Consider the following 26,337-nt stretch of genomic DNA (forward strand, 5'->3'; position numbering starts at 1 on the left):
CCTGATTTATTAGGTACTAGAACGATTATGGAGAATGTGGTACACTTGGAAAATCATTGGCTACTGAAATAAGGACTCTTCGGTAATTATATGGGTAATTTGGTAATTATAAGAGATAAAAATTCTTTGGTTTGTAAAGAACCTACAATCTTTAATCTTTGAATTTCTGGAATATGTGGTACACTGAGAAAATTGTTGGAAACTGAGGTAAGGATTCTTTGATAATTTACTTGCAAAGATCATTAACCTCTGATCTTTATCTCTAGCTTATATTAAATAATTCTTTCGTTATTAAGGATTAAGAATTATCATCTCTCGGTTGGAATTTTTCATTAAACAAAATTAGAAACTCTTTTGGCCTCTAGTTCAACTATTCTGGTATTTGAATTGTTAATTTTTCTACTGTGTTTCTTAATAAAATATTCTTTACTTCCATAAATTTTTAATGAAGGAACATCCTAACCTAATAGAATTCTGAACTAAATATTTTTAATTTTCAATTCTTCAATGCTATACAACACGTACTTAGTAACACCTTACTATTTTAGAATATAATCCAAAATTATTATATTTTCCTATAACCAGTAAGATATTCCATACTTTCATTACTGACAACATTGACACCATCAAAATGACTAGGATTGTTCACAAAATTACTAGCAATTGCTACCAATATTTAAGATTATATCCCAGATCAATTAAGACATCTATAATACTCGTTAGTATCTGAATGCCAGCTAGATTAATCCATAATCTGATCTGAAAGAGGAACATCGTGCACGAATCAATCTTTTCGGACAACGAATAATTACCAGCTAGTCGACAGGAACAAAAATGGGAATGGAAGGATTTTAGTGTTTTTTCGTGGAAACTTCCTTCTCTATGGTCGTTCCCTCTACTTTTCAGCCTGAATACAGCCAGGGATTAAAGCTACTACGGTTGTATTTCACGTTTCCAGAAACCAGGGATTTCCCGGATCCTTCGATTGTCACGTTCGTGCGCGTCAAGTGGAGCGATTCTCTCGGAAGATAAGACGGGAGATTATCCAAATTCGTGGAATATAGACTAACAAGCTAATGTCACTTGTAATACAGCGCTTTCTCCTGCCATTTTCATTTCCCCTATCCCTTTTTTTCTTTTTTTTTTTTTTAAGTGACTTATAGGGATGTGAGCCATTTACATGGGTTTATCTAAGAGATAAACAGTTCATATAATAACGCACTGCTTCTCAACGCTATTTATATTGGCCAACATAAAAGATTTTTTGGAAAGTAAAAATTTAACAGATATTTAATAGAATTTAACAGATAAGACGTCTTCAAAATCCAAAATATAAAATATTTCCCGAATAAACAATCTGATTCTATATATATATAAAAAAAAAAAATCAAAAAGTGGCAATTCTTAGCTACGAAATTCAATTTCTAAATAAATCGAGATATTGAGAACTCGTAGAGTGTGCCTATATTCGAACAGTTTTTATTGACCAGATTTCGCTGAATTTTCATTTACAAATACTATTCCATACGAGCGAAGAGTTAAGGCTTTCTATAATTTTTTCCTTTCTATGATACTAGTTGCACTTTCATGCATTCTACAACGTTTTGTTATAGAACGTGCTATAGAAAATGTTCAGTCGCTAGAATTAGAAAGGGAAGGGAATAAAATTCCCTGTATTCGTTGGGAAGAAATCTTTCCCTCCAACACTGGCAAACTCGTTCCAAGTTTGAAGAGTTGCAGCTACACTGGCGTAACCCGCGGAATCGTTGCACGAATGCGTTTAAAAACTTCTCGTCGACTCGTAAACTTTCTTGAATATTTAAACAACACCGACAACTTGGAAACAGAGAAGACGAAGCACCAACCGGGGCGGACAAAATGGGGTGCAGGAAAGGGTGCAGAGTTTTGCAACGAAGGAATTGCTTCGTGACGAATGCACCAACGGTGAAGGGGGTGAGAAGAGGAAGGAAAGCGAGAGAGGGAGGGAGGGAGAGAAAGGGGGAGAGAGAGGGAGAGAGTTCTCGTTAAACCAGGGAGAGGACGTCTAATATCCGTGCATCGAGGAGCAACGCAGGGCGGCCTTTGAGAATTTAAGGCCGGTTTTCATTAAAAGATCGAGCGCACCAGTGCGACGCGATGCGGCGACCGGGCGCTCAAGTAAATTCTAACTTCTGCCGCGTTCAATTATCGCGTCTCGCGGAAGAATCGCGACACGAAAACACGCCCCGGCGTCACCTAACCTAACAGGAAGCGAACGAATTAATGATGCAAAACGGTCGCCATTTGAACCGCCATTACGATGCGTAATGCAGTGAACAATAATCATGGAAATAATTATTGTTTGATCTTGATCTTATTATTCGATGATATCATCAGTCATCAGGATTAATGAAAATTGTTTGGATCATCAAAATCTAATCACTCGTATGATTTTAATTTCCAATTTAAACGCTTCTTTCTTTCTCTGAGAAGCGATTTAAAAAAAACGGTCCAAATCATCCTGTAGCTTTGATTGTTCTGTGTCAAGAACATATTGTATTACATTGTATTTTATTTTGATTTTTTCCTGCTACGTTGGATGTTTACTATTCTTTTAATTAAATTCATTCGGTAAAATCCATTCTAATAATATTTTTAATAATAATCGGGATTTGGTTGAAACGCGAATTTCTGATCACCATGTATAGCGAGAAAATTTTAAAAGTTACATATAATCTTTGTTCTTGACTAAATGCCAGTACAATATCCGACGAAACGGACGGGAAGATAAATGATTTCTGCATGACACTTAAGAAAAGATGAAAGAACTGTTCCCCGTATCGATATTATTTACTTAAACGTTATCGGATATGGTTGGACAAAGATATGAATATTCAAAATATTTAAACTGCCTGAGAAAGTAAAGAAAATACTAACAAAGATATGATAAAGAGACTTTTACTCTCGTCGGATCTCCTGATATCAAGTTTCAGAAAAACTGCACGTTATGTGCATTTTTTTATTTTTCCCCCGAATCCTTATCCAAATGCCGTATTATGTAACGTGAGAACATAGCCTGTAAACGTGCGACGAGTGTGGCGTGTGATCCTGTTCTGTGAACGTTCGAACGTGGACTGCGAACATGTGAATGTGGCAAAAGTGGCCGGCGAATGTTGACTTTTATCCCGAATCCCCATTCAACTGCCGCACTGTGCGCCATTACTTTTATTAAGAACGGATCGCAACAAATAGCGCCGTGCGAAACGTCTTCAATTTTCTCTTACTTTGCTTTGTAGTTATATTGTTCTGTTAATTACTGTCATTCGTTTTGTTCGTACCTAGTTTCTGTGAAAGACCTTTACTTTTTCCTCTCTTTTTTAGCTGTTGAACAACTAACCTAACCTAACTCTAACCTCTAATGTGTATAAACAAATCCTCAAAAGTAACCCCAGAGATAATCTCAGTTCCACCAATTTTTCAGATTATAAATCTTTTTCCAACAAAACTATCCCAAAACCTATAAAAAAACATATAACTCTAATATTCTAGTTCCATTAGAAAGTTCCATAGATAACAATGGTGCATAACGAGCTTTTCAAATTTTAACTTTTCGTCTCACAAATTTAACTCGAATTACACGCTTGTTTTCAGAAACAGACCTCCAGATCTAGCTTTATAAAACCCTAACTATTCTAGCTCCACCATGAAATTCCCTAGATAAAGAACAGAATACCAATACCAAACATAAGTAATTTCTCAAATTATACATATTTTTCTTGGAAACAAATCTCCGAAACTAACTTCATATTCCCTGATATCCCAGTTCCACTAGTGAATTCCCTGGGCAAGCAACGCAATGGCAAACTATTTACCATATCGGAGAAACCGCAACTTGGGAGCGTAGCAATCCATAATTCAGTCAGAAGTTACAACCATTTAGGATTTATAAGGCTCTGAAAGGAACTGGCGACCATAGAACCGACTAAGAATAGCTACTGACATCCTACTTTGCATTTCATTGCGCGATTACCACACGTACATCGAGGCGAGCATGCCGTGTGTTTGCACAGTTGTATACAAGAGAAACGAATGCCACGGAAACATCGGTAAATCCACCGACTGTTAATTGCAACGCGTGGCTGGTTTTCACGCTCGCGACATCACACGCCGTCGGACAAAAAGGAAACCCTGTAGAGGCTCGATGTGGCCATTCCAGGCACCGTTACGCCGTCCGTCGAACGAAAGGTATAGCTACTCGTGGGGATTGCGATCATGAAACGAGAAAATCAGCTTTTGTACCGGCCACTCAATTAGAGCAGAGGCGTTCGAACGAGCCGCGCTTTGACCTGGTTCAGGCCCAGTCTCGTTACACACTAGAAGCACTTTTGGCTTTTAGGATTGGTAGTTTCAGAACGTGATATATACAGAACTGATAACGTTGCTTATGGTTGCAAATTTAGATTGATATATTTTTACGGTTGTTCTATGTTAATATTAATTAAATTTATATCGCAAAGGTTTTTGGTACGTTAACACTGTTAATAAGTTGGTATATTAATAGTGACTAAATTTATATTGTTAATGTTTCTAGATCTGAAAATCTTTCTTCATTGCAATACCTTTTTGCTAATATTGGTCAAAATTTTAATGCGTGTTGTGTCATTAGAATTGATGGTCATTATATATGCATAGGCGATATAGTCCTAATGACATTGACAACATTTAAAACTTATGATATAATGTTTTCAGGTCTAATAATAATTCTTCTGATAATAGTACAATACTACAACATTTTTAGAAGTAATAGTCGTGTACTCTGCAACACCATTCCATTAACAGAGACCATACCTTATACTTACAAACTTTACAATATCCTGATTCCACTAGAGAAATCCCTAGACAATCGATGCAGTATCAATAATAAACATAACCAATTTCCAAAATTATAAACTTCCTTTCTCGCAAACCTAACCTCATATAATTCTAATATTCTAATTCTGGTAGAAAATTCTTATAGTCGTTCTGTGTCTAGACCCATAGAAGATGACGATCGAATTTCAAAATATATCCACCGCGATCGTTCCAAGACTGAAGCTCTGACGACGGGGAAAATATCGCATCCTAGCGAAAACGCTTTAAAACTTCGGATATTGAGTGCCACGTGACGGAAATACGAACGAACTCTCATTCCTTTGAGTGAGAAACTGAACGCATCTCTGAAGAATGCAGGAACAATTACACGTTTGGAACGCCAAGTCGTAAAATGAGAATTTGTCATGACGTTTTCGTCCGCCATTTGCATGAACCGTCTAACCTATATTGAAAGTATTTTGTTAATATTGTCCGAATTCCGAAAACGTGGAAGCAGGCCATAATACAATAAAAGCGTAGAAACAATGTAGCTGACAATAAATCTCACAAATGCAATATGGCTGGCAATAAAACATGGTGGATCACCTTATGAACATTCTGAGCAATAAATCATTCGATTTAAACCTTTACAATTTATATTTTTGAAATACTATTTCATTTTACTATTACCGAAGAAAATTATTTATTGCAATCATTAGTTCCTTTTTTCTACCATTTGCTAAGATGCTGTAATTAACATTAACTATTTATTCTGTGAATATTGACAAACCTAATTGTAGATGGTCAGTGTGGAATCAATGATTATTGTTTAAATTTAATAGCCAAATGAATTGGTCACATACATATATGGAATATAATAAAAAGGTATAATGTAGAAAAATGACTCATTATAAAAAAGTTTTAGAAGGTATAATGCTACATAATCTAACAATAAACCTATACTATTTTATACTATATCTAACCTATATTAATCTATACTAGCAAACCTAACCCTATACTATGAATAGTACAAAAAAAGTGACTCAGAAAACGTACATTGTAATCCAGTAAATAAAAATGTACTATACTACACTTGAATATATCATAAAATCCTTTCAGAAAAAATTATACCATGTAATTCATTAATAAACCAAATACTAATCATACTGGGAACTGAAAACGATTAATAAACAATTCCAACAAAGCATTACGAAGGAAATATAAAGAATGGCACTTGAACACGTAGTACACGTTTCGACTTTTCCCTCGGAAAGTCGTTTCACAGCCGGTGTTGGCTTTCCAAGCAAGGGTCGACGCGTTCGAAATCGATCTTTTTATTACCAGCGGTTGGTTGCTGCTGCATCAAATTGCACCACTCTGTTTTTCTCCCCGCAGTACCGGCGCGCTACCCATTCTCTGTGGGAGATGCATATGGCCGCGTCCCTTTTTTCCTCCCGCTCGACGCGACATTGCTGCTGCGCCAGTTTACATCACACGCGACGGAAGACTGACCCTTTAATCGCGGCAGGGATCAACCCTGCGCTAATCGTGACTTTTGCCCTTTATATTTATTCTCAAATATATAAAACTGTATATAACGATATTTCGATTGGATTTTTTGTTCCGTTCGTTATGTTGGTACTATCGAGGTAATTTGCTAGGGACACGAATATAGAGTGCGTCTTTCAATATGCTGAATTTTATAGAGATTACCGTATTACATTTGAAAAAATTGCATGATATGTAATAGAAGCATATATGATACTTTCTGAACACGCTCGGACAATTAGATATTGCATAGGTTAGGAAATTCCACTTCTATTTCAGTAACAGGAAATTAAAATTCTGAAAAAGTATACTATTTTCAACCACATATTGAATCATATTTAAAAAATCAAAAAACACATAATTGAGAATCTTTCTGAACAAATTTCTATAAGTTTGTGGTAAATATATAGATGCAGACTGTATTCTGTAATGAAATAGTTGATCTATCATAAAACTTTTACACATTTCCAATTAAAAATTAATTAATATAAAAAAAAAAAACTATAACCTCTAACGCAATTCACTCGGTTCACCACTTTGTCTTGTGTGTCCTTTTTTCTGAAAGCTGCTCAATATGGCGGGCATCAAACGATTATTTAATTTACCTTTTTCTATCACGTGGCAGAGTTCTATTATGTTCTATTATGTATCTACTTTTGTCTTACATAATTCATCTTCTTTTGTTTCGTTTCGCTATTAATCCACGTTTAAATTACCTTTGCAATTTTCTCTTAATTAAGATGAACCACCACGATGCCACATTATGAAACTTCGATGGGTTTTTGTGCATTGTATTCGAAATGATCCTTGCGAATTACACCTTTTTGCCATTTTTGATTATTTCTCTATGAAATAGGAAAAAAGCCGTTCGTAGTAACTTCTGTGACGTTTCTTGTATTCTATACACTTTAAACTACTTTACTGCGTAACCTTTATTATTATTGAAACACTTTTCACAACAATTTTTATATCCCCACTTCAAAGAACGAGGCTGTCTAAGTTGGCATTCGGGGTGAACGTAACTTCCGAAATTTCAAATGGCGTGACATAATTTCGCCATTTTCTTATTCATTTTCCGCCAATTTTACGGTCATTTCTCCACGAAATTGTGTCTAGAACCGTCTGGGATTTCGGGGATTATGTTTACACTGGGTGCCAATTTGCCAGGCGATTCCCTTAATTCGAGAACTACATGACGTCACATTACCCCCACTGCCGCTCCACAGCTACGTCGCTCGTGTCACGTGACACGAATTTCGTCTTACGTCCCTCCGCGTTGCGTCAACAACGTTGACGCCCCACCTTCATTTGTCTACAATCCGCAGTCTATAGCATGATCGCGATGTCACTGGCTCGCCACTATACTACTTCCCGCACTGCCAGTGGAATTTTGTCCCCTTTCTTCCTTCGAAACAGCAACCCTGCCACCAAAAGCGGTATTATTCTATAGAGCGGGGATGCAAAAACTAGTGCCCCGTTATGACAAGTGTCTCAGTAATAGTAAAGTTACGTGGCGAAATAATTTACGATATCTATGAACATTAACGGCTTTGGAAATAAATTTCTATCTTTCCTTAATGGCCAATCGGGACTTGTTCCCTGCATATGTCTTGCATTATAACCATCCTTTCACTACGGTTAGTATCGAGTCACGAAGGATCAAGCAGTAAATCCTGAAAATCCCTCTTTACAAATACGATCAGGATGACTTAATTTCGAGCAGATCGCTCGTGTTCCACCCGTTGCGTGAGGCAAAGATGCTTCGAGTCACTGTTAACTGTGTAATTTATAACTGTACAACGGTGCAGTCTATTAAAACGACAACCGCACGAGCGTCCTTCGGCCCGTCAATCAATTAGAATAGTCAGCAGCCTTTGTACAGCTAGCGCGTATTCCAACTTTTCATTTCCATCCATCGGCAATAAACAAAGGCGAGCCAATAATTCCCAGAAAATCGATGATCTCCCATAACGTTATTCCCCTTTCTCCTGGCGAAATTTGCTTTGTAAAATCATTCGATTGTCATGGAACACTCGTTCCAGTGGAAAATAATCTTTACAAAATGGATATCTTCATTTCGTAAATATCATAAAATCGATGGAGGATCAAGAAAATTTTGAGATTATTTTGAATAAAATAAATTTAGAAAATTATTTTATCTAGAATATTTGGAAAATAATTTTTCCGTAAATTATTTTGCCATGTGCTTATCAGATTACTTCGGAATAATTGTGTATTATCGAAAAGTAATTTTTCTTGAAATTTTAATTTATTATTTATCTACCTATTCTTTATCTATCTATTTATTTATCTATCTGCTCTTATCTATCTATTCGTTAGTCATTTTCAAAACTAATTCGCTTTATTTTCAATTACTTAGAAATAATTATATAGTCCATTTGATTTGTAAAATAATTTTTCCTGAATTGTTCTCTTATTTGACAAGCAAATTATTTTGAGGTAATTGTACGCTCGCTCATTTCAACTGAAAAATAACTGTTCTCTGAACAACTACCAAATTGTTTTGAAATCGCATTACATTTATTATTGTACTGAAATAACTTGTTTTTGAATTATTTTATTTGGCTATTAAATTACTTCGAAATAATGATATATTAACTCATTTAAACTGAAAAATAACATTTCTCTGAACTATTTCTCTGAAAGAAAAGCATTTTTTATCCGAATAATTATTTCCAGAATTAATTTTTCATATAATTTCTAATCAATATAAATTATTATTAAAATAAATATATTTACTTCTCAATAAATTATTATTAAATTCAAAATATTTCTCATTGTACGTGTTATTATTTCGGTTTGTAATTATTTATTTTCAATTCAAATAAAACTTATCTATATCTGAAAAAAAATTGGTCGAATTTATCAGTCGTCAATCATCGATAAATATTCTTTCTTTTGTCCAGATTTCTTTCACCTTTATTTGATACTTTTATTTCTGCGACGCTTTCTTCGAGATTCCTCCGATGAATTATTTACTTGATAAATAATTCAGACCCACCACACTTCTCGCTGATTTTGTTATCGATCAACATTTTCAGTTTTAACCCGATAATACGCCTCGCTTCTCTCCCTCTGGCGTCTTTGCGATAAATTATTTATCTTATACCACGTTTCCCTGTATCAGTCTTTTCGCCCGTCCAGTTCCGAGTTCCCTTCGTTTCTGTGACGTTATTCTTCTGCATACTTAATGACTAACTTGATTTTATATCGATAAAGGATCTCTTCATATTTATGGAATATATTTTTTTAGATTAGGTTAGATACAATTTTTAGACGCTCTTATACTACTTTTATTTTAGGTACTCTTATATTATTTTTAAATGCTTTCTATGCTTTTATCAACTTAGATTAGGTTATGTTCCATGAAACTTTTACTAAGTTTATATTTCATTTTTAATCGACATGGTGTTCTATATATCTCCATTTCTAATTATAATTTCTAATTCTGTTAATCTTCAAATAAATTTGACAAATTACAAATTATCAAATAGAATTGTCAACTCAAGAAAGAAAATTTTTGTAACCTACCTAAATTTATCAATCTACTAACATTTTTAATTCTGAATTGATTATATATGAAAATTTATATCTGAAATTTTTAATTACAATAACTCGAACAGAATTTCATTCTCGATTACATTTAGTCAGAAATTTTAGGTTTCATTGATCGTTTTATTAGTAAAGGAAAAAAATTCTTGTTCGTACGTTTGGCGAAACTCAACAGTTTGCATTCCAAAGAGCAGCACAAATGGCTGGTCGATAATGCAGCGTGAAACGCGAGCTCGGCACAATAATTAACCAGGAATCCCACTGCCATTTGCGACCACGAAAATGGCTAAACCCAACCGCTACGGGACACTGTGGCTATGTGGAACCGGACCTAACCTAAATCCCATTGAATCCCATGGCTCGCTAAACGGTATCGTTACAAATTGGCTGAGCTTACCATTACTTGGTATATTGTTTCAAAAAATTGGATTTTCAATGTATTAATAAAAAATTTTAAAATGTTAACACGATTAAACAATTGTTAGAAACAATTATAACAACATTGTGTAATACAATACATAATAACAAATTATTCTCGAATTAAATGAGATAAACTTTCAACAAAAAATTTTTGACAACAGAGTATGATGCATTTTTGTTGATTTTCTGATTTTTTAGGAATTTTTTTAGTAATTTTTTTTTAAGAAAACGTAGTTATTAATGGGTGACAATATGAATAATAAATAATAATGTAGCTCAGTAACCTAGACCTGGACAATTGTAGGAAAATGGTAATTCTGAGACTGAATTAGATGATTCTAAGAATATCTTAATTGAGGATATATACTCCGGGAAAATTCTAATTTAGCCACTGTCAGTGGGGGGTTATAATAGATCTGGAATACCCACCATATTATATCTGAAAGATGATACTATTAAACACGTGGATATAGACACGTTTTCGCTTCCTTATCTTGGGAACAGAAACTTTCTAGCGATTGTTTGCCAGTAACTTTTATAGAACTGTTTATAGCGCTGAGGAACGGTAATTCATTTAATTCAATCTACAGTCTTTGAAACAACTTGTAAAACGAAAGCTAATTTCTACATTAAGACGTAATTTAAAACTAGAAAAAATTGTCTTGGAGAAAGTTCAAATATATTACTTTACCTGTATTATTAATTAAACAAATTAATAATATCTGTATAGTCAAAAGTAATCAACAGAAGAACACTTTATCTAACTTACACAACAATTTTTGGGACAATTTGTAGATTAATAGCTCATTTTTAAACTATATTACAGAAGTGTCTCTAGAGAAATCCTTATTACACATATATCATTAATTTTTGAAACAGCCTATATGTACAGTAACAACCAATGCAAAAATAACTTTCCAATTACCACTATAAACTGCTTTTAAGATATCTAAATCACATACTTCTTCCCTTATAACCAATCACGGTCTTTGAAACGTCCTGTATATAAGGAATAAGCGGGAGATTCAAAAAATGTCCATGGATCTGTCCAAAGTATAAAAGGAAAAGAAAAGAAGGCACTAGCGAAGGTGACTGCATGGAACTTGCTTTCAAGGCCCCTATCGGTGAGCATGACAGTTCAGTGGCACACATACGCATCTATAACCTGCTCAGCGAACGTTATCGCGGGTTAATATCGCCGGCTTATCGCTAGTTGCGGTGCGTGACGTCTGCACGCATCTGCGCGTGCGCACACTACCCGAGCGCTGCAACCTGCAACCTGTGCGCTCCTATTACATAACACATCATTCAGAAACGCGCCGTCTATGCGCACAAACAGGGTGTTTCGAAAGTAGTCGTGCCACCCGTCTAGCAGCTGCAGCCTCGTGAATCGCGGCTCGAGTGCGGATAATTTTAGATCGAACGCGATCCCCGAGCTGAGGAACATTACGTTCATGCGAATGTGGCCTGAAGGATGATTAGAATATATCTGAGTAGATATTGAACAAAAAAGATTGCTTTTAGGTTATGTCGAATTATAGAAAGAGTCTTTTAGGACTTTAGGACTCTTCTGAGATGTAGAAAACTTTTTGTAAGGATTGTTAATAAAAAGATGTATGTTTCACAAGGGTTGATTTTGGATATCAGGTCATTTTGAATATAATAGTGTAACACAAATTCATCCTACCTTTTTTGTACAAATCAATATATAACATATATTGCAATGGATATAAACACAGGACGAATTTACGTCGAAAGAGTGGACATGGGTCGATTTTGGAAATTAGGTTATGTCAATGACAACAAGTAGGAAGTAATTAACACACTACCATAGTAACCACAATTTAGGCAGGGTAACGTTCTTAACTTCCGTGAGTTTCATTTCACTGAATCTAGAAGGTGAAGTACACAACGGGCAAACTTCACATAACCACGTGAAGTCTCGTGAGTTGGAAAAATAATGCTACTCAGATTACCGATCAGATTTCTATCAGAGAAGTTAAAAATTCACTTCCAACCACTTTTACGATTATACACGTGTTACGTGAAACAAGCAATTCTTTTTAAGGGTCAAGATTATGGGAACTAACCTCTGGGTGGTGCTGGCGGGGCCCTCTTCGGGGTGTCGTCGGCAGAGGGTGTTCTTTCCCTCATGCTTTCTTATAGGACCCCTTAGAGCCACCATTTAGGCGAGTCCACGTGCCGTATCCTCCTGAAACATTATCAAATAGAATTTTAGAATCTGTTCTTCGTCTTTCTAAGCTTCTATATCATTTTAAGTTTCTACATATTAAGAGTATTTTGAAACACCACTGTCATTAAAATACTGCTATGGACCAAATATTCTAAAATCCTGGTGTTAACTATAAAATATCATTTCTACAGAATTTTATATATGCATTTGTATTTTATAATTGTTAATGATCCATAGCAATTACATATATGCACCTGAGTCCAAAATTAATTTGCATAAAATGCATTTTCATTAAAAAAAAAAAAAAAAAATACCAGTAAAAGAAAAACAACAATAAAAAGAACGCAAAGGATTAACGAGATAACGTCATTGTTTTGATAATGATATAGGATGTGTTTCTATTCACGAAGGTCTGAAACTAACTATTCCCACAGTGTCACTTCTTTCTTCCAATGTCTCCTTAGCTGTAGCATGAATTTTTCGTTATGCAGATTTGAACTTAACCTATCACTATTGAGGTTACTGGGAATTAAAATTCTATCCAATTTCCTGTCTATTTGCACGTAAGAAACAATACCAATATTCTATCATGGATAATCCCACTTTTACTCCACTGGCAGCCATATTGGTTCCGTGAACGAATATAAAATCGAATTTCGGAATAGTTTGCGATCCACCTGATACCTAGTTTCAATAAGCATAGAAAGCAGAGGCATCTGATTCCGCGCATCATTCATCTAGGAAAAAAGTGGCGGAAGATCTGGTATAATCGAGCAACAGTATCGTACAGATGATATGAGACTGCGGAGGCACGCTCACGGTGATACGTAGACGAGGATCATGATATATAAGGCGGCTAGAGCTCGCGAAACCTCTCCTCGTATCATCGAGACCGCGTAGGAACATATACAGTGATTCTCAGTCTCATAATAACTTTTTACTAATTTTCAATTTAACATTTCGATAATTTCGTCGAGCAGAAGTAATTATCTAAATTAAATTACGTTCATTTTCCTAAAAGATTATCAAAAGCTTGAATCAAAGTTAAAATGAAAATTAGTAAGAAATCATCATAGGACATTCAAGCAATTGAAGTTTTCATTTCTTAAAATAATATCTAGAAAAATTAATGTACGAATTTATTCGACGTGATTAATATATAATGATTTTTCTGTAATATATAAAGACATTTGTTACATCCAAGGATAATATCAACTTTTTGATTCAATATTATTTCGTAATTATATTAGGTTAGGTTAATGTTTTCAAATATGTGGAACAGTTGTTTTCCTTACCATTTTACGACAATTGTTTACCAACAATTTACTTAAATAACTGATGCAAATACATAATTTCTGATAAAATTACGTTATATCAACTTTTTCATAATAATTATTTTTATGACTTTATTACGATAGGGTCAATGGTAATTTAAACACCCGATATGCAAATGTTCCCAATACGGCCGTAACTGGCCACATTGTCGTTCGAAAGAGAGATAACAAATAATTATTTGTGGATAATAGAGACTTTTTCAAACAATCGTCACTGGACATGCTAAGAGATAAGGATTGTTTGAAGTAGCTTCTTATCGCTACTAATCTGTTCTCTCTCGATAATCGTGTAGCCTAGAAGCTTATGCAGCGTGTCGTACACCAAATTACACAATATTTAGATAATGCTAGTTATCACACCGTATCTAATAACAGCTATCAATAGTAGAATGATATTTTTACAATTGTTATTAATAATATATTAATGATAAAAGAAAGTTAAGCTTCGGTCCTCCAGTTATAGATTAAATTTCACTTCAAACTATTTTGATACAAGATTTCATCTTATGTCAATAGAATAAGACACTATTGTTCGATCGAAAGACAAACAACGGTAAAACAAAGTGCGGCCATTCTTATGTCGCACGCGCAGCCATAACATCAAGGCCACAGTGGCGCTCTCTGTCGCAAATTTCCACCGCCATTACCATCAATCTCCGTGAAACGATAGACATTCCGTATTATCGGAATGTTGTACGAACAAACAGTCATGGCCCCTGGCAGTTTAATGCCATTGGGACCGTGTGATTCAATAGTGGTTCTCAACTATAGTATGATATATATAGCGCATCAAGGATCATCGTCCATCAGCGATACCAGTCGCATTGTCTGTTGCACTTCGCATAATGGTCATAATTGCGACCGCTGCCAGCCCGTTATTAGTCTTGTCGCTTCTTGAGAACCGTAGCAAGACCTCGTATCAGTGGTTCTCATTAGTGGAATATTGCTGTTGTTGGGGGCTCCTTTTCAAATTTGAAGGAAATTGATTTACTTACAGCCGTCTGTAAACGCTTCGAGTTGAATGTAAACTAAGACTGTAAGATAGATATGTATATAGATAGTTGTATAATTTCCCAGAAACACAATATTCACGTATAAACAGAACTATATGAATTCATAAAAAGAAGACGAAGTCAATATGCTGATGTATACCCACACAGCTACACGTTTATTGGTTAGATACTAAATAGTAAAACTAAGTCGTGTTAAGAAAAGAAATTAAAACTAGGTTTTCATGAAAATTAGCCTAGATTTATCGACAAGCATAAGACACATAAAACGCAATTATTAAGGAGAAATGCCTTAAAAGCTGGAGTTTCCGCAAGTTTTCGTCACGAAAGCGGAACCAAACGATTTCCTACGACTTCGTGGCGAACCGGAAGATCGATGAATCTACTTTCGCCACGATGATCCCACGTCTTCGAAACGCCAGCAAAACCACTAATCGCCCCGGAGGCGCATTCGATATTTGCTAGCACAGACCAGTGATTCGGTAGGCGTTGGCATAGGCCCTGCATCCAACCACTTCGAAACGACCCTGGCTCTTCGTGGCTTGGTCCATAGCCAAGGCAACGTGCATAGTCACTTCCCCTCTCTCTTTCGCGACTTCTCACCCGCTCTGCCCGTTACCTCTATCTAGCAAGAGAGATCTGCTCAATCTCACAGGATTAGGAGACTATTTGAACTGCGTGATGCTACCACCTCGGTGATGCTGGTCTCAACAGGTCACGACGTTGGTACTTGGTACGGCTGTTCGACATGAGGACAACTTTCAGCCATAATCACTGCCTTAGCCACGTTTCCTCCTCCTTCTTTTATTTTGATTCCAGTCGTAACATATATGAAATTTATCAAGGGAAGGCACTTGTTCTTATTTTGATTCTTTGCTAATAGTCCAGGCAACCATTTTTTAATTGGTAAATTTTTAATTGGTCAGGTGTTTTAGTAGATTTTTATCGGTCGATATTTACATATAATAACTGTTGGAGAGGCTTGCTATATGATATTCATGTATATATATCAAGTAGAAGTGACTCCAGTGTAACGATGAAGAAGAAATCTGAGCAAAGTGACACGTATTGGGTGATTCAAAAGTAATGACAAACAGTTAATTCTGGATTAGAATCTCACATTACATAACAGTAAACTCTATAGAAGGTTTCGAATTTCTAAGATAAATTATCATATCCTTTTCAATCAACACCTTTAGACGTTTGAAGAAATTTTTAAACAGAGTTTTAAGATTAAGATTAAGAAGGTAATAGAGATAAAAATGAAGAATACATAGAATCAATGCTCTTAAACATTACAAGAAATCAATATTAGAAAATTATTTCGCTATATATTTTCGCTATAACACATCCTGCATCAGAGGAACAAGCTGATGACCTATTCGGTGAGGTTGGCGATCCCTCAGAAGAATAGTTTGGCATTTCCAATTGGTTAAAAAGTAGAAATTCTGGTTGGACATTGTGCATTTCTAAATATAGCGGTACGGCGAGAAGACAACTCCACCGAAAAGAAAACAATCGTTCAAATGTTTCACGGAAAGGGACTGAGATGGTGACCATCATAAAACTCTTGTAAACTTGAAACACATAGGAACGCCCATTACTCTAATCTTAGCGCACCAGTTTTAATCTCGACAATAAAATTGCAAGTCTCAATTTCAACACTATAGAAAACTAAAAATAAAAATCATTTTAAAGAGTTATTCGTATTGTTGCAAAATAATTAGAAATATTCAGAAATATTGTAAAGACTAGATTCATTTTCATTACCGTCATATATATAATTATTGTTATTCTTATCTATAACATAATTTATATTTTTATAGTTACTGTTCTATATAAAATTTTATATTTATTTTAATTGTACCTTTTTTGCGAACAATAGGGACGTTCTTGTCAAATAGGGCGATATTGATTGAAAAATTGGTATTGGCTATACGTGATCCAGCATGGCGAAATCCGTTTAGCGCGGTATAACGCATGCCATTTACAGGAGGCGTCGAGTTTAAACACTGAATCTCTATAAATCAAAGAATTACAGAGGGTTACACAGCGTTTGCCTGGAATGTTGAAACGCGACATTCCACCGTGGAAAAGTCTGCACTGCACCACTATTACTGGAACCATTCCATTTTCCCCCCTTTCTCTTTCATTTCGTTTCTTTTCCTTCTCTTTCTTTTGCTTTCCGAAGACACGCTTAAGTGACTGTGATATCGATTAAATGCCTCCATTTTGTACTCGCCTGGCCAGCCATCCTTCGCATTAATTAAAAGCAAACTATTTTTTCATTTGTTCTACCACTTAAACAGAGAAACCTCTTATAAATTCCATAAATACAAGTTTGTTTGTGAATCTGACATTCGAAGGTTCATAGAAAACTTGCAATAAAAAGACAAGTTAGGAAATTCTACATCTAGAGATAATCCCTAAAAAATCCTCTAGGCGCGGTTCCTTAGTGAAAAAATTCTGTAAAGCGTGATCTTCAAATTGAAATTTGAACGATGAAATAATTTAGGAATAATAAAAAAAAGTAATGGTCTAAAAAAAAAAAAAATACGATATAATTTTAAAAGCGACGATACAATAAAAATTGCTCCCGCCGTAATCCGCCATTGTTGACATCATTCCCCAAAAGCGAATCAAAATTCCCTATGAAGTGGATCAATCAAAGTAAAGTGTTTCTATGTAGACAAAAGAGAGGACGAAAACGCGTTAATAGGAAACCAATCGGGATAACCAAGTTCCTGCGGTATTTTCGAGGGTGAGAGCCACTGTGAACGAACATGACGTGCCGTGTGTGTCATTGGCATCATTGAATAAAACCACCGCTTGATGGTTACTTTATACCGAGCTTTATTAGTTGGCTGCGAGGTGATCGCGCCACGTTTTGCCACAGCAGCGGCTTATTTAGAGTTCATGTACAACCCGGCGAGTTTTTACGCTTCCGGCGATCATCACGAAAACTCGCGAGCCCACATATTTTATAGGGCCGATGAAAACACGTAGCCCAACCTCTCTTTCGATCTATAATCCATCCTGTAACATCGTATTAACAAAGCTCGAACTTTTTTTGCGTTAAACAATTTTATGGCAAAATTTCGATCTTTTTTCACGTTGGGTAATTTCTTAATTTAATATTTTTTACTATGAACAATTTTTTAAACAAACACTAGATTATTTACGATAAGCGTAACAAATTTTGAATTTACCGACAACTTTCTATATATTTCAATATTTTGAAATTCGTATGTAGGGAAAAATTGGTTAACTATCGCAGGATTTATATGGATTCATAAAAAGAAACCGCGAATTACGTCAGAATACAGTGATGCAGAGACAGTATTTAAAAAATGGGTATACGATAGCGTAAAGTAGGCTACGATAAAGAAATAGGTTATAAGGTAGTATAATAAGATAGAATAAGTCATGACAAACCAAAGCTAGAAATATTATATGGAGTCACTGCAAATAGACATAAGAAACAGATAAAGAGGCGAAAGAAACCTAACCAATCGTGCACTTATGAAAACAAAGATTGCAATAGGATACGAGACTCGCTACACTACGAGAGTGCTATACACATATATACACAGTACATATGTATTCTTAACGTCGTGTCAAAGTTAGCATTATTCCTAGACTAGATAATATTTATATTTCAATGTTTTCAATTTTGTGTGTATGTTTTTCTTCGAAAGAAGTCAAGAAAAAATGGATTCCTTTTATTTATTTACTATTATTTATTTTATGGAGATTTTGTTGATAAATTTTATTTACTTTCCTTTGGCAGAATTTTGTTTCAATCATTTCTCATGCTTTACTTTTTCGTTATATTTATTGAAAGAGAATAATTGGACCATTTTTCAAAATTAGCATTTTGTCTAAGCGATCGATCAACTATAAAGTTATTAATTAATCAACATGCTACTGCTTTTGTCACGTCACGTGATATTTAACAACTAGCGGTCGTTAAACGATGCTTATCACCCGCTTTATAATTACAATCATTATCACGGCTGCTAAGTGGTCCGAACCATTCATAATCGATGACGAACGACGTGTTAATTGATATTAATCGATTCCCGATAAACTTGCTGCAGTCGTTCACCATCTTTCTATTCCTAAAAATAGACATCCACAGAGAATTTTGAGGTTAATAAACGAAGAAATGTAAAAATACTATTAAAATTTGGTAATTTTTCAATGCATGATTTTCGACTTCTCATTACTTGGTAAAGAATATAATCCCTCTGATTTTTCCTATATAAAATGTATATTTTGAAAATTCTCAAATTATAGGGAAAGAAATTAAAATGCCAGGCCAAGTTGTAAAAATATAAAGTTAACCTCTTGAAAACAATATTGCCTTATTCTTTAATTCTAACCTTACAAAGAAGAAAACAGAGAGAGAAGAAGAACATTAAAAACTGGTACTAAAATCTGCAAAGTTTATGTTAACAAATAATCTTTTTTACTTCTATTCAGAATGTTGAAAAAGAATATATATATATATATTGGTACAAAATATATAACAACGTTTAAGTTACGTACGTGACTCGATAAAAGGTCGAATTGGAAGAAAATGATGACAAATGAATAGCTGATTAAGGGTAAAATATAAAATCGTAAATAGCGATACTGATTTGTTACGATAGGATATACACAAACTTTGCTAGCAGGTCGGAGACATTGAAAAGTTGATGTGCTTTTTTACTGGGATCCGTGAAAATAAACAAGCCGGCCACGTGCAGGTTATATAAGCATACTTCGCCAATGACACGCGAGTCTACGTTTATGCGAACGTCACGCGGAATACACGTTCGATGGAAATTCATGATCGCCGAGAATAATCAAGAAATTTAACTTCTGACAAGGCATGCATGGAGCAAAACTGACCTTCCCGATAATTGCGAGCTTCGAAGAAAGAAAAAAACGACACTTGACACGATTCGACTAATCATAAAACTAGTTTCCTTATCTCTCTTCGTCCGTCGCTATGATTTCTGCCATCACTCCTTTAATTTTACTTTTTTCGTACGATATTGTAGACATACAGCTATTCAGACAGTTAAACATGTAGTTAGTTTAAAATTATTCTAAATAGTAATAGTTGTATTGTATATTATATTAGATTTTTATTTCTAATTGTTTAATGCAATATTATACATATAGGAATATAATTATAATGATAATTATACTTTAAATGCTCACTTTTCGAATTTTACATTTTTTTACAATTATTTATTTTTATTTAATAGATATAATTTTGATATAACTTGTATATGTACGATAAATATGTATGTGTATGTATACATAAATACAAAATTGCATGCATTAAATTAATTTTTATCTCATTTCGTCTCTCTTAATAAATACCATAACCTCTTAAAAATCTCGTATTGCTGTCTTTTTGACACCCTCTATATTATCCCAATATTTTCAAGGATACCAACCTTCGGAACGTTAAAACCTTTATTACAGCTGCCAAGGGTTAATAATCCTGATTTATTGGTTGGAATGAAGGCAGGTCGAAGGGACCCGGTTGTAACTGTTCTTACGAAGGCGGTCGGTTTCCGGGACTAGAGAAATGTCAATATGAAAAAGTAAATAGGGAACAATGCTGCTGTCAGGGCGAATAAGCTTAAGCATAGTGACGTAATGCATCCCTTTTGCGTCACCAATATGTAAAGCGAGCGAGACAGTAGTTTAGATAGAAATGTGTTTGCATTTAACAATCCAATATTTCTTACATTTTCTACATTATAAAAAGCTTTAAAAACCCTAATGAAATAATTTAGGTTATTTGGTTACAATTACTTGATTCGCATGATTTGTGGTTAGATTTAAGAAGAGAAATATTAAGAGTTTGAGAAAGAAAATAAATTTGAAGAAAGAATATTAATATTTTTGGAGAATTTTCTGACAGATATTTTGTACATAATTAAGAAAGAGATTAACAATAGTGATGACAATATGCACTTTGATACAATTGGATAATCTAACCTAAAGTGTGTATCGTCTATGACCCAACGATACAAGTTGAGGGTTAAGTATATTTTTACTGAATTCAGTGGTCCAGTTTAGGTAGTACGAGCAGTGCTCAAAATAGCGTAACCCGAGTAGACAGGGTGTTATTTTGAGCGCGCGATTTTCTACTTTGAGACGTACACTTTCCCCAGTGACGATGAGCTTTCTATTTAACCCTTAACGGTTACTTTAAACTTTAGGAGCACCTCAAGCGTCATAAACATTTCTACAATATAAACATAGAAATTTCTACAACATCCTCAGAGAATCAGCCGGTTGTAAATCAACCTATAAAACCTACAGAAATACTAGCCATAAAATTAAACCTTAATACAGACAAATCACTTACAAATAATTTTTCAAATATAAAAGCAATACAATTCATTTTCAATAAAAGTGAAATAAGATTTTAAAGTATGGTTATGTATTCAGTATAATATTCAGTATAGTCCGAGGATCTCTTAAAAACACGAAACTTTATCTCTGATCTTATCTGCAAGCCACGGAACAACGACAAAAAAAAAAATTGCACGGACGATAACAGAATTTGTTTTGGAAAAAGAGAAAGGAAGAAATGTTTGAACGTCAAAGGTAAAGAATTTCCTGTGCGATTTTCAGGATTTCTAGGATGAGTAACCATAAACAGTCGCGAGAAATTGACGGCCGTTTAACCAGAATCGAAGTCGACACGTCGTCGGCCATAGTTGAGCTGCTGGAACCCACGTATTTTCTGACGTATACTACACATGTACGTGTGAATAGTGTCTGTGTACGAGTATGTATGAGTCTCATGGCTACAATACAACGAAGGCTCACTATACCATACCAAGATATAACTATATGAAACGAACTAACTGTGCAAGATATTCGAGAAAACATATATAGTCACTACTTTAATATCGATGGTCAAATGCAATATCTAACCTATAGATGTTCATACGTTTATAAGAAATTTAGAAATACAGAAATGTACAGAATGCACGCAAAGCTAAAATATGTGAAATATTCAAAGTGCTCGGTGGAATATTTGAAGGGTGAAACAAATTTTTATTTCAGTTTCGATCTTTTATTTGTTATAATACTTTGAAATAGGAAATGTATACTGTTATGCAGTTCTAACACTATAAAATGATTGAAAATTGTTCACATTCGAAGTGAACCGTATAAAACACAATATTCACTACTTTAACATTGTTAAAGTAAATTTGCTTTTGACATTAATTTAAACTATTACACGGTTTTTAGGTCAAAAAATCGAATTTAAAATTTACGGGAACATTAATGATTTACAGACATTTGAATATTTATCCAATTGAATTACGGCCCAAAATTCTCGCCATTGAAATTATTATTATCATCATATATATATATCATAGTATCGAATATTTGTGAAAATTGATTTGTTTCAACAAACTTGGACAGATTAACAAGTATATCGAGACGCTTCTAACATCACGCGTAGGATACGGTGTTTAAAAATAAACAGAGTGGATATTTTGCTTAATCGTCAATCAGGGCAAAATGTTATCTTTCAAAGCGTTGTCACGACGCCATATTATCAGAGTATACCTAGATCTAGTAATTCGTATCATTGCATACAGTTTATACACCCTGAATAAATCTAATATTTCAAATAAATGAAATATTCGAAAAATTATTTAAAATATTAAAAAAATAAGAATTTTGAAATTTTTATATTTCTAGTATTTGCGAATTAATTCTAATAATACGTCAAATTTCAGCAAGGCCCATTAACTGGTAAATCTTGAATAAATGAAGTTCATTTTTAGTCTTTCCTCTGTTACTATTTTTCTTCTAAAGAATTTCTTACGTGTAGCTTCTTTTTACTTAGTTCCAAGTACCGTGAATAGTTCATTTGCATCCTCTTTAGCCGAACAACTGCTCCAGGAATTTTTTCCGGCTTGAATATTCCTCGTTTGCAGATGGTTATACGTAGACTTCGTGATCGATCATTTCAAACTTCATTTTCGAATTTGTTTATTTTTCATGAAATTTATTTTCTTGAGAAAAAATTGTTAACGATACATTTTATGAAAATTAAGTTTCTTTCGCTTACGTAATACCAATTAAAAAAAAAAAAAATTGAAAAAGAGGAATTATTTCCTGTAGCTTAAAAAAAAAAAAATTGAAAAAAAGTTCCATGAAAATTAAATTCGTCTTTCAGTTTCCAGAATTCTATCATTCAGGAAACAATTTTATTAAGGAAAATTCGACAGAGCTGGAACGTTCCTTTCGACCCTGAAAGTTTACCCTGGCAAAAAAGATATTTCTAACCGAAGAAGTTATTAGTTCAAAATTTACAACTGTTGTTAGCAACAGAAAAGAAATTTACGGTCAAAACTCAACTCATAATCGTAGCACAAGTACAATGATTTACCATGCTCCACTTCGGCTGCCCAGTCCTTATCAAGTTCAATACTTCACGATAAGATTAAGAAACTAGAACTTCAGCGTCGACTATGTATCACCGTGATTCTTCGATTAAAACAGCAAATTCTATCCGGAGAAATAAATCGTTCTTTGCGGCCAATTTCTTCTTAAATTAGTTAACACTAATATAAAACTTTAATATTTATCTTTTATTATTCGTAATTCTTTTGCTCTGTCACTTCAAGATGGCTTCCGGTTGCTTCCGGCGACCATTATTTGATCTAATCATCGTCTACAATAAAAAGTATAAAAATTCACTTTCCAATTAAAATACAATCAAATAAAGGGGAAATGATAATATTTTGCGAATTATCATAGAAAATATTAAGTATATCTGGATTAGAAAAATTAGTGAGTGAATGCGGAGTCAGATTTTGCAACCGAATATCATGAGTCGCCGTGGTTTTGCAAGGGAAAAGTTCTCACGGAAGATATTTCGTATTGTTCGCGGTGAGGAACCACTTCTCTCGCCCTTGCTCTGCTCTCCTATCCTCTCATTTACTTCGACCATCTCTCTTCGACCATTGCACTTCATCCTTGTCGAACACGAATTTCGCGAAACTTCTCTCTTTTCAGTCTCACCCTCGACTCTTTTCTCTCCTTTTCTTCAACTATTCCCTATTCGCTCGCGGCGTCACGAAATCCAGTCGTGTTCGAGCGACGAAGACGGAAATAGACGCAGGAACGACGGGAAGAGAGAGTACAAAAGCGGAGAAGCCTGCCTTTTGTCCGGGGCGCGGCGTGCGCGCGCGCGAACTGCAAAAGCGCTCAAGCGTCCTTCTGTTTCGAGAGTATTTTGTGAATACTGTCGAAAATCCATTGCCAGCTTTTAAGCTTTGCACATATTATACATAGTGTATAATAATTTCAGAAAAACATATTGACAGCTTCTTTACTATTTTTATCAATTGATACGTTGGCAGAAATGGCAAAATAGTATTTGGTTGTACCGTGTTTTTGCATTTATTGTGTAAAGAGAGAAAATGGGGAGAATATACGTTACAACCTAATAAATACATTTTCATAGTACATTCTAGCATGGTAATACCGTGAATACAGTGACACATATAGTACCATACTGCAATAGTGATAAGTCATTTTACTTTATAGTCCGTTACATTAACTTTTACTCTATATTTTTCATAAAATAATAAAATCCATTTATTACATTTAAATATCCTACACATTTAAAAACCTAAACTATCATGGCTATCTACAACGCAACAATGTCAATCGAGGGTTATAGTTTGTTTTTGGTCGTCGAAAGCTTTTAATAATTCCCTATATTTTCTGACAATATTTGATCAATATACATGATTTAAGAATCTTCATTCCTTAGTTCACTCGTGGTTTTAGAGAAATTTTTATCAAGGGGATGATATAATATTTTCAAATCAGTTCAATAAATCTCGTATAAAAATAACGATCTTTCGTTAAAGGAACATTTTCCTTTAAAAGAATATGAATAACTTTGTTACATAACATAATATTTTACACACTACTCAGTGAACGCTATCGTCGGTAGAGTTTGTGTTTCTTTCGGAAGAAATACATATAGCCTTCATATTTATTAATATCTCGTTCATTACATATTAGACCTCTAGCCATTAGTGTACCTAATAATAATAGGTTATGAAAGTGGTTATATGACGCAAATAAATCAATCTCATTGCATACCTCGCACAAGATACACACAAATAAATATAGAATAGCTTTTGTTATTGCCTTTCTTTCTCGCTGGTTCATAAAACTATCATGCAGGTTATTAACGTATTACATATTACGTTCCAATCGAAATTATATATACGTTTCGCGTTATTATAGTCGCTAGGATCTTCAGATTGTAATTACCGTCTCTCTCATTCGTTTCGAATCTCGTTTTGCTTTGATCTCGCTTTATCGTGTCTCGAATTTAAAATGTGAAGTAGGGGAAGATGCGCCCGAGGTGTGTAGGTTGGCTCCCGTGACGCGCAACATTAATGGCGGCGCTATGCGCGCCAAAGCGGCCAAGAAACAGTGGCATTTTATGAAAATCGTCAAGAGTCCCTTTGAGGTATTCGCACCGCGCACTTCTCAACCAGAGAACCATCGTTCGCGTATATATATATATATACGGTTTCCGTATCGAGCAGCGACTCGACATCCGTGTGTTATCGATCGTACCTCGTCATTCTTCCCTCGAACGCTCTTCAAGCGTCGATTAACGAAACTCTGCGGGACTTTGAAAGATCGATACGGTTTTCTTTCTTCCAGGTTTCATTCTGCACATTCGGGATTTTATCATTCTGTCACGTTTTGTGTATAACGTTTCTCCATTTATTCGAAGTCGTAACATCATTATGAGGCTTAATGAAGTTTTAAAATGTGGCATATAGCCATATATATATATATATATATATAGAGAGAGAGAGAGAGGCTAATGCGCTTTATGGTAAATACTGCCTTATATTTGTAGGAATTTTTTGAAAATCTTTAGATAGATGTAGTATTGTATCATGGTATACCATTGAGTTTAAATGTAATATACGAATCATTTATAATCCAATGATACTATTGAGGATTAATTAACATAAATTCAATCAATTTCACATTGTAATTTTGGTCTCCGTTAAGCCGAATTTACACTGTTTCATTTGCCATCCGCGTATGTGACAAAGATGCTAACAGCGTCCATCCACCGTGTGCTTCCAAAGTGTGACAGTGTAAATTCGACTTTATTGTAATAAATGATTGACAAGAATCACTTTCTATATCATGTAGTAATACGTACGTCAATCGCTTACGAGATGTTACAAGATGTATACTGTTTCCTTTGATCAATTAGCGTTTAGTACACAGAGGCGGCGGTGTCCTGATCGGTGTAAAAGCGCTTATAAACAATGATGTCCAAACATGTCAGCCGGTAATGGCACGTAGCAGTCTTTCGAGAGCGGCAGGATGTGTCGCGTGT

The 26,337-nt window shown here is 34.6% G+C and overlaps 2 protein-coding genes across 3 annotated transcripts in view; one reads left to right on the forward strand and one right to left on the reverse strand.

Moving 5' to 3' along the window:
- The window catches only part of LOC139995209 (uncharacterized), an 82,359-nt gene that overhangs the window by 42,892 nt on the left and 13,130 nt on the right, over positions 1 to 26,337 (reverse strand). For both annotated transcript variants that reach the window (XM_072018440.1, XM_072018439.1), the window contains exon 2: positions 12,462 to 12,583. In XM_072018440.1, coding sequence (XP_071874541.1) covers positions 12,462 to 12,525 — 64 coding nt within the window. In that variant the 5' untranslated portion in view covers positions 12,526 to 12,583. The remainder of the gene's footprint in view (positions 1 to 12,461; positions 12,584 to 26,337) is intronic.
- Idgf4 (Imaginal disc growth factor 4) overlaps positions 1 to 26,337 on the forward strand; it is a 76,181-nt gene that overhangs the window by 12,577 nt on the left and 37,267 nt on the right. The window lies entirely within an intron of this gene.

This window comes from Bombus fervidus, chromosome 15 (assembly GCF_041682495.2).
Source record: "Bombus fervidus isolate BK054 chromosome 15, iyBomFerv1, whole genome shotgun sequence".
Taxonomy (NCBI): Eukaryota; Metazoa; Arthropoda; class Insecta; order Hymenoptera; family Apidae; genus Bombus; species Bombus fervidus.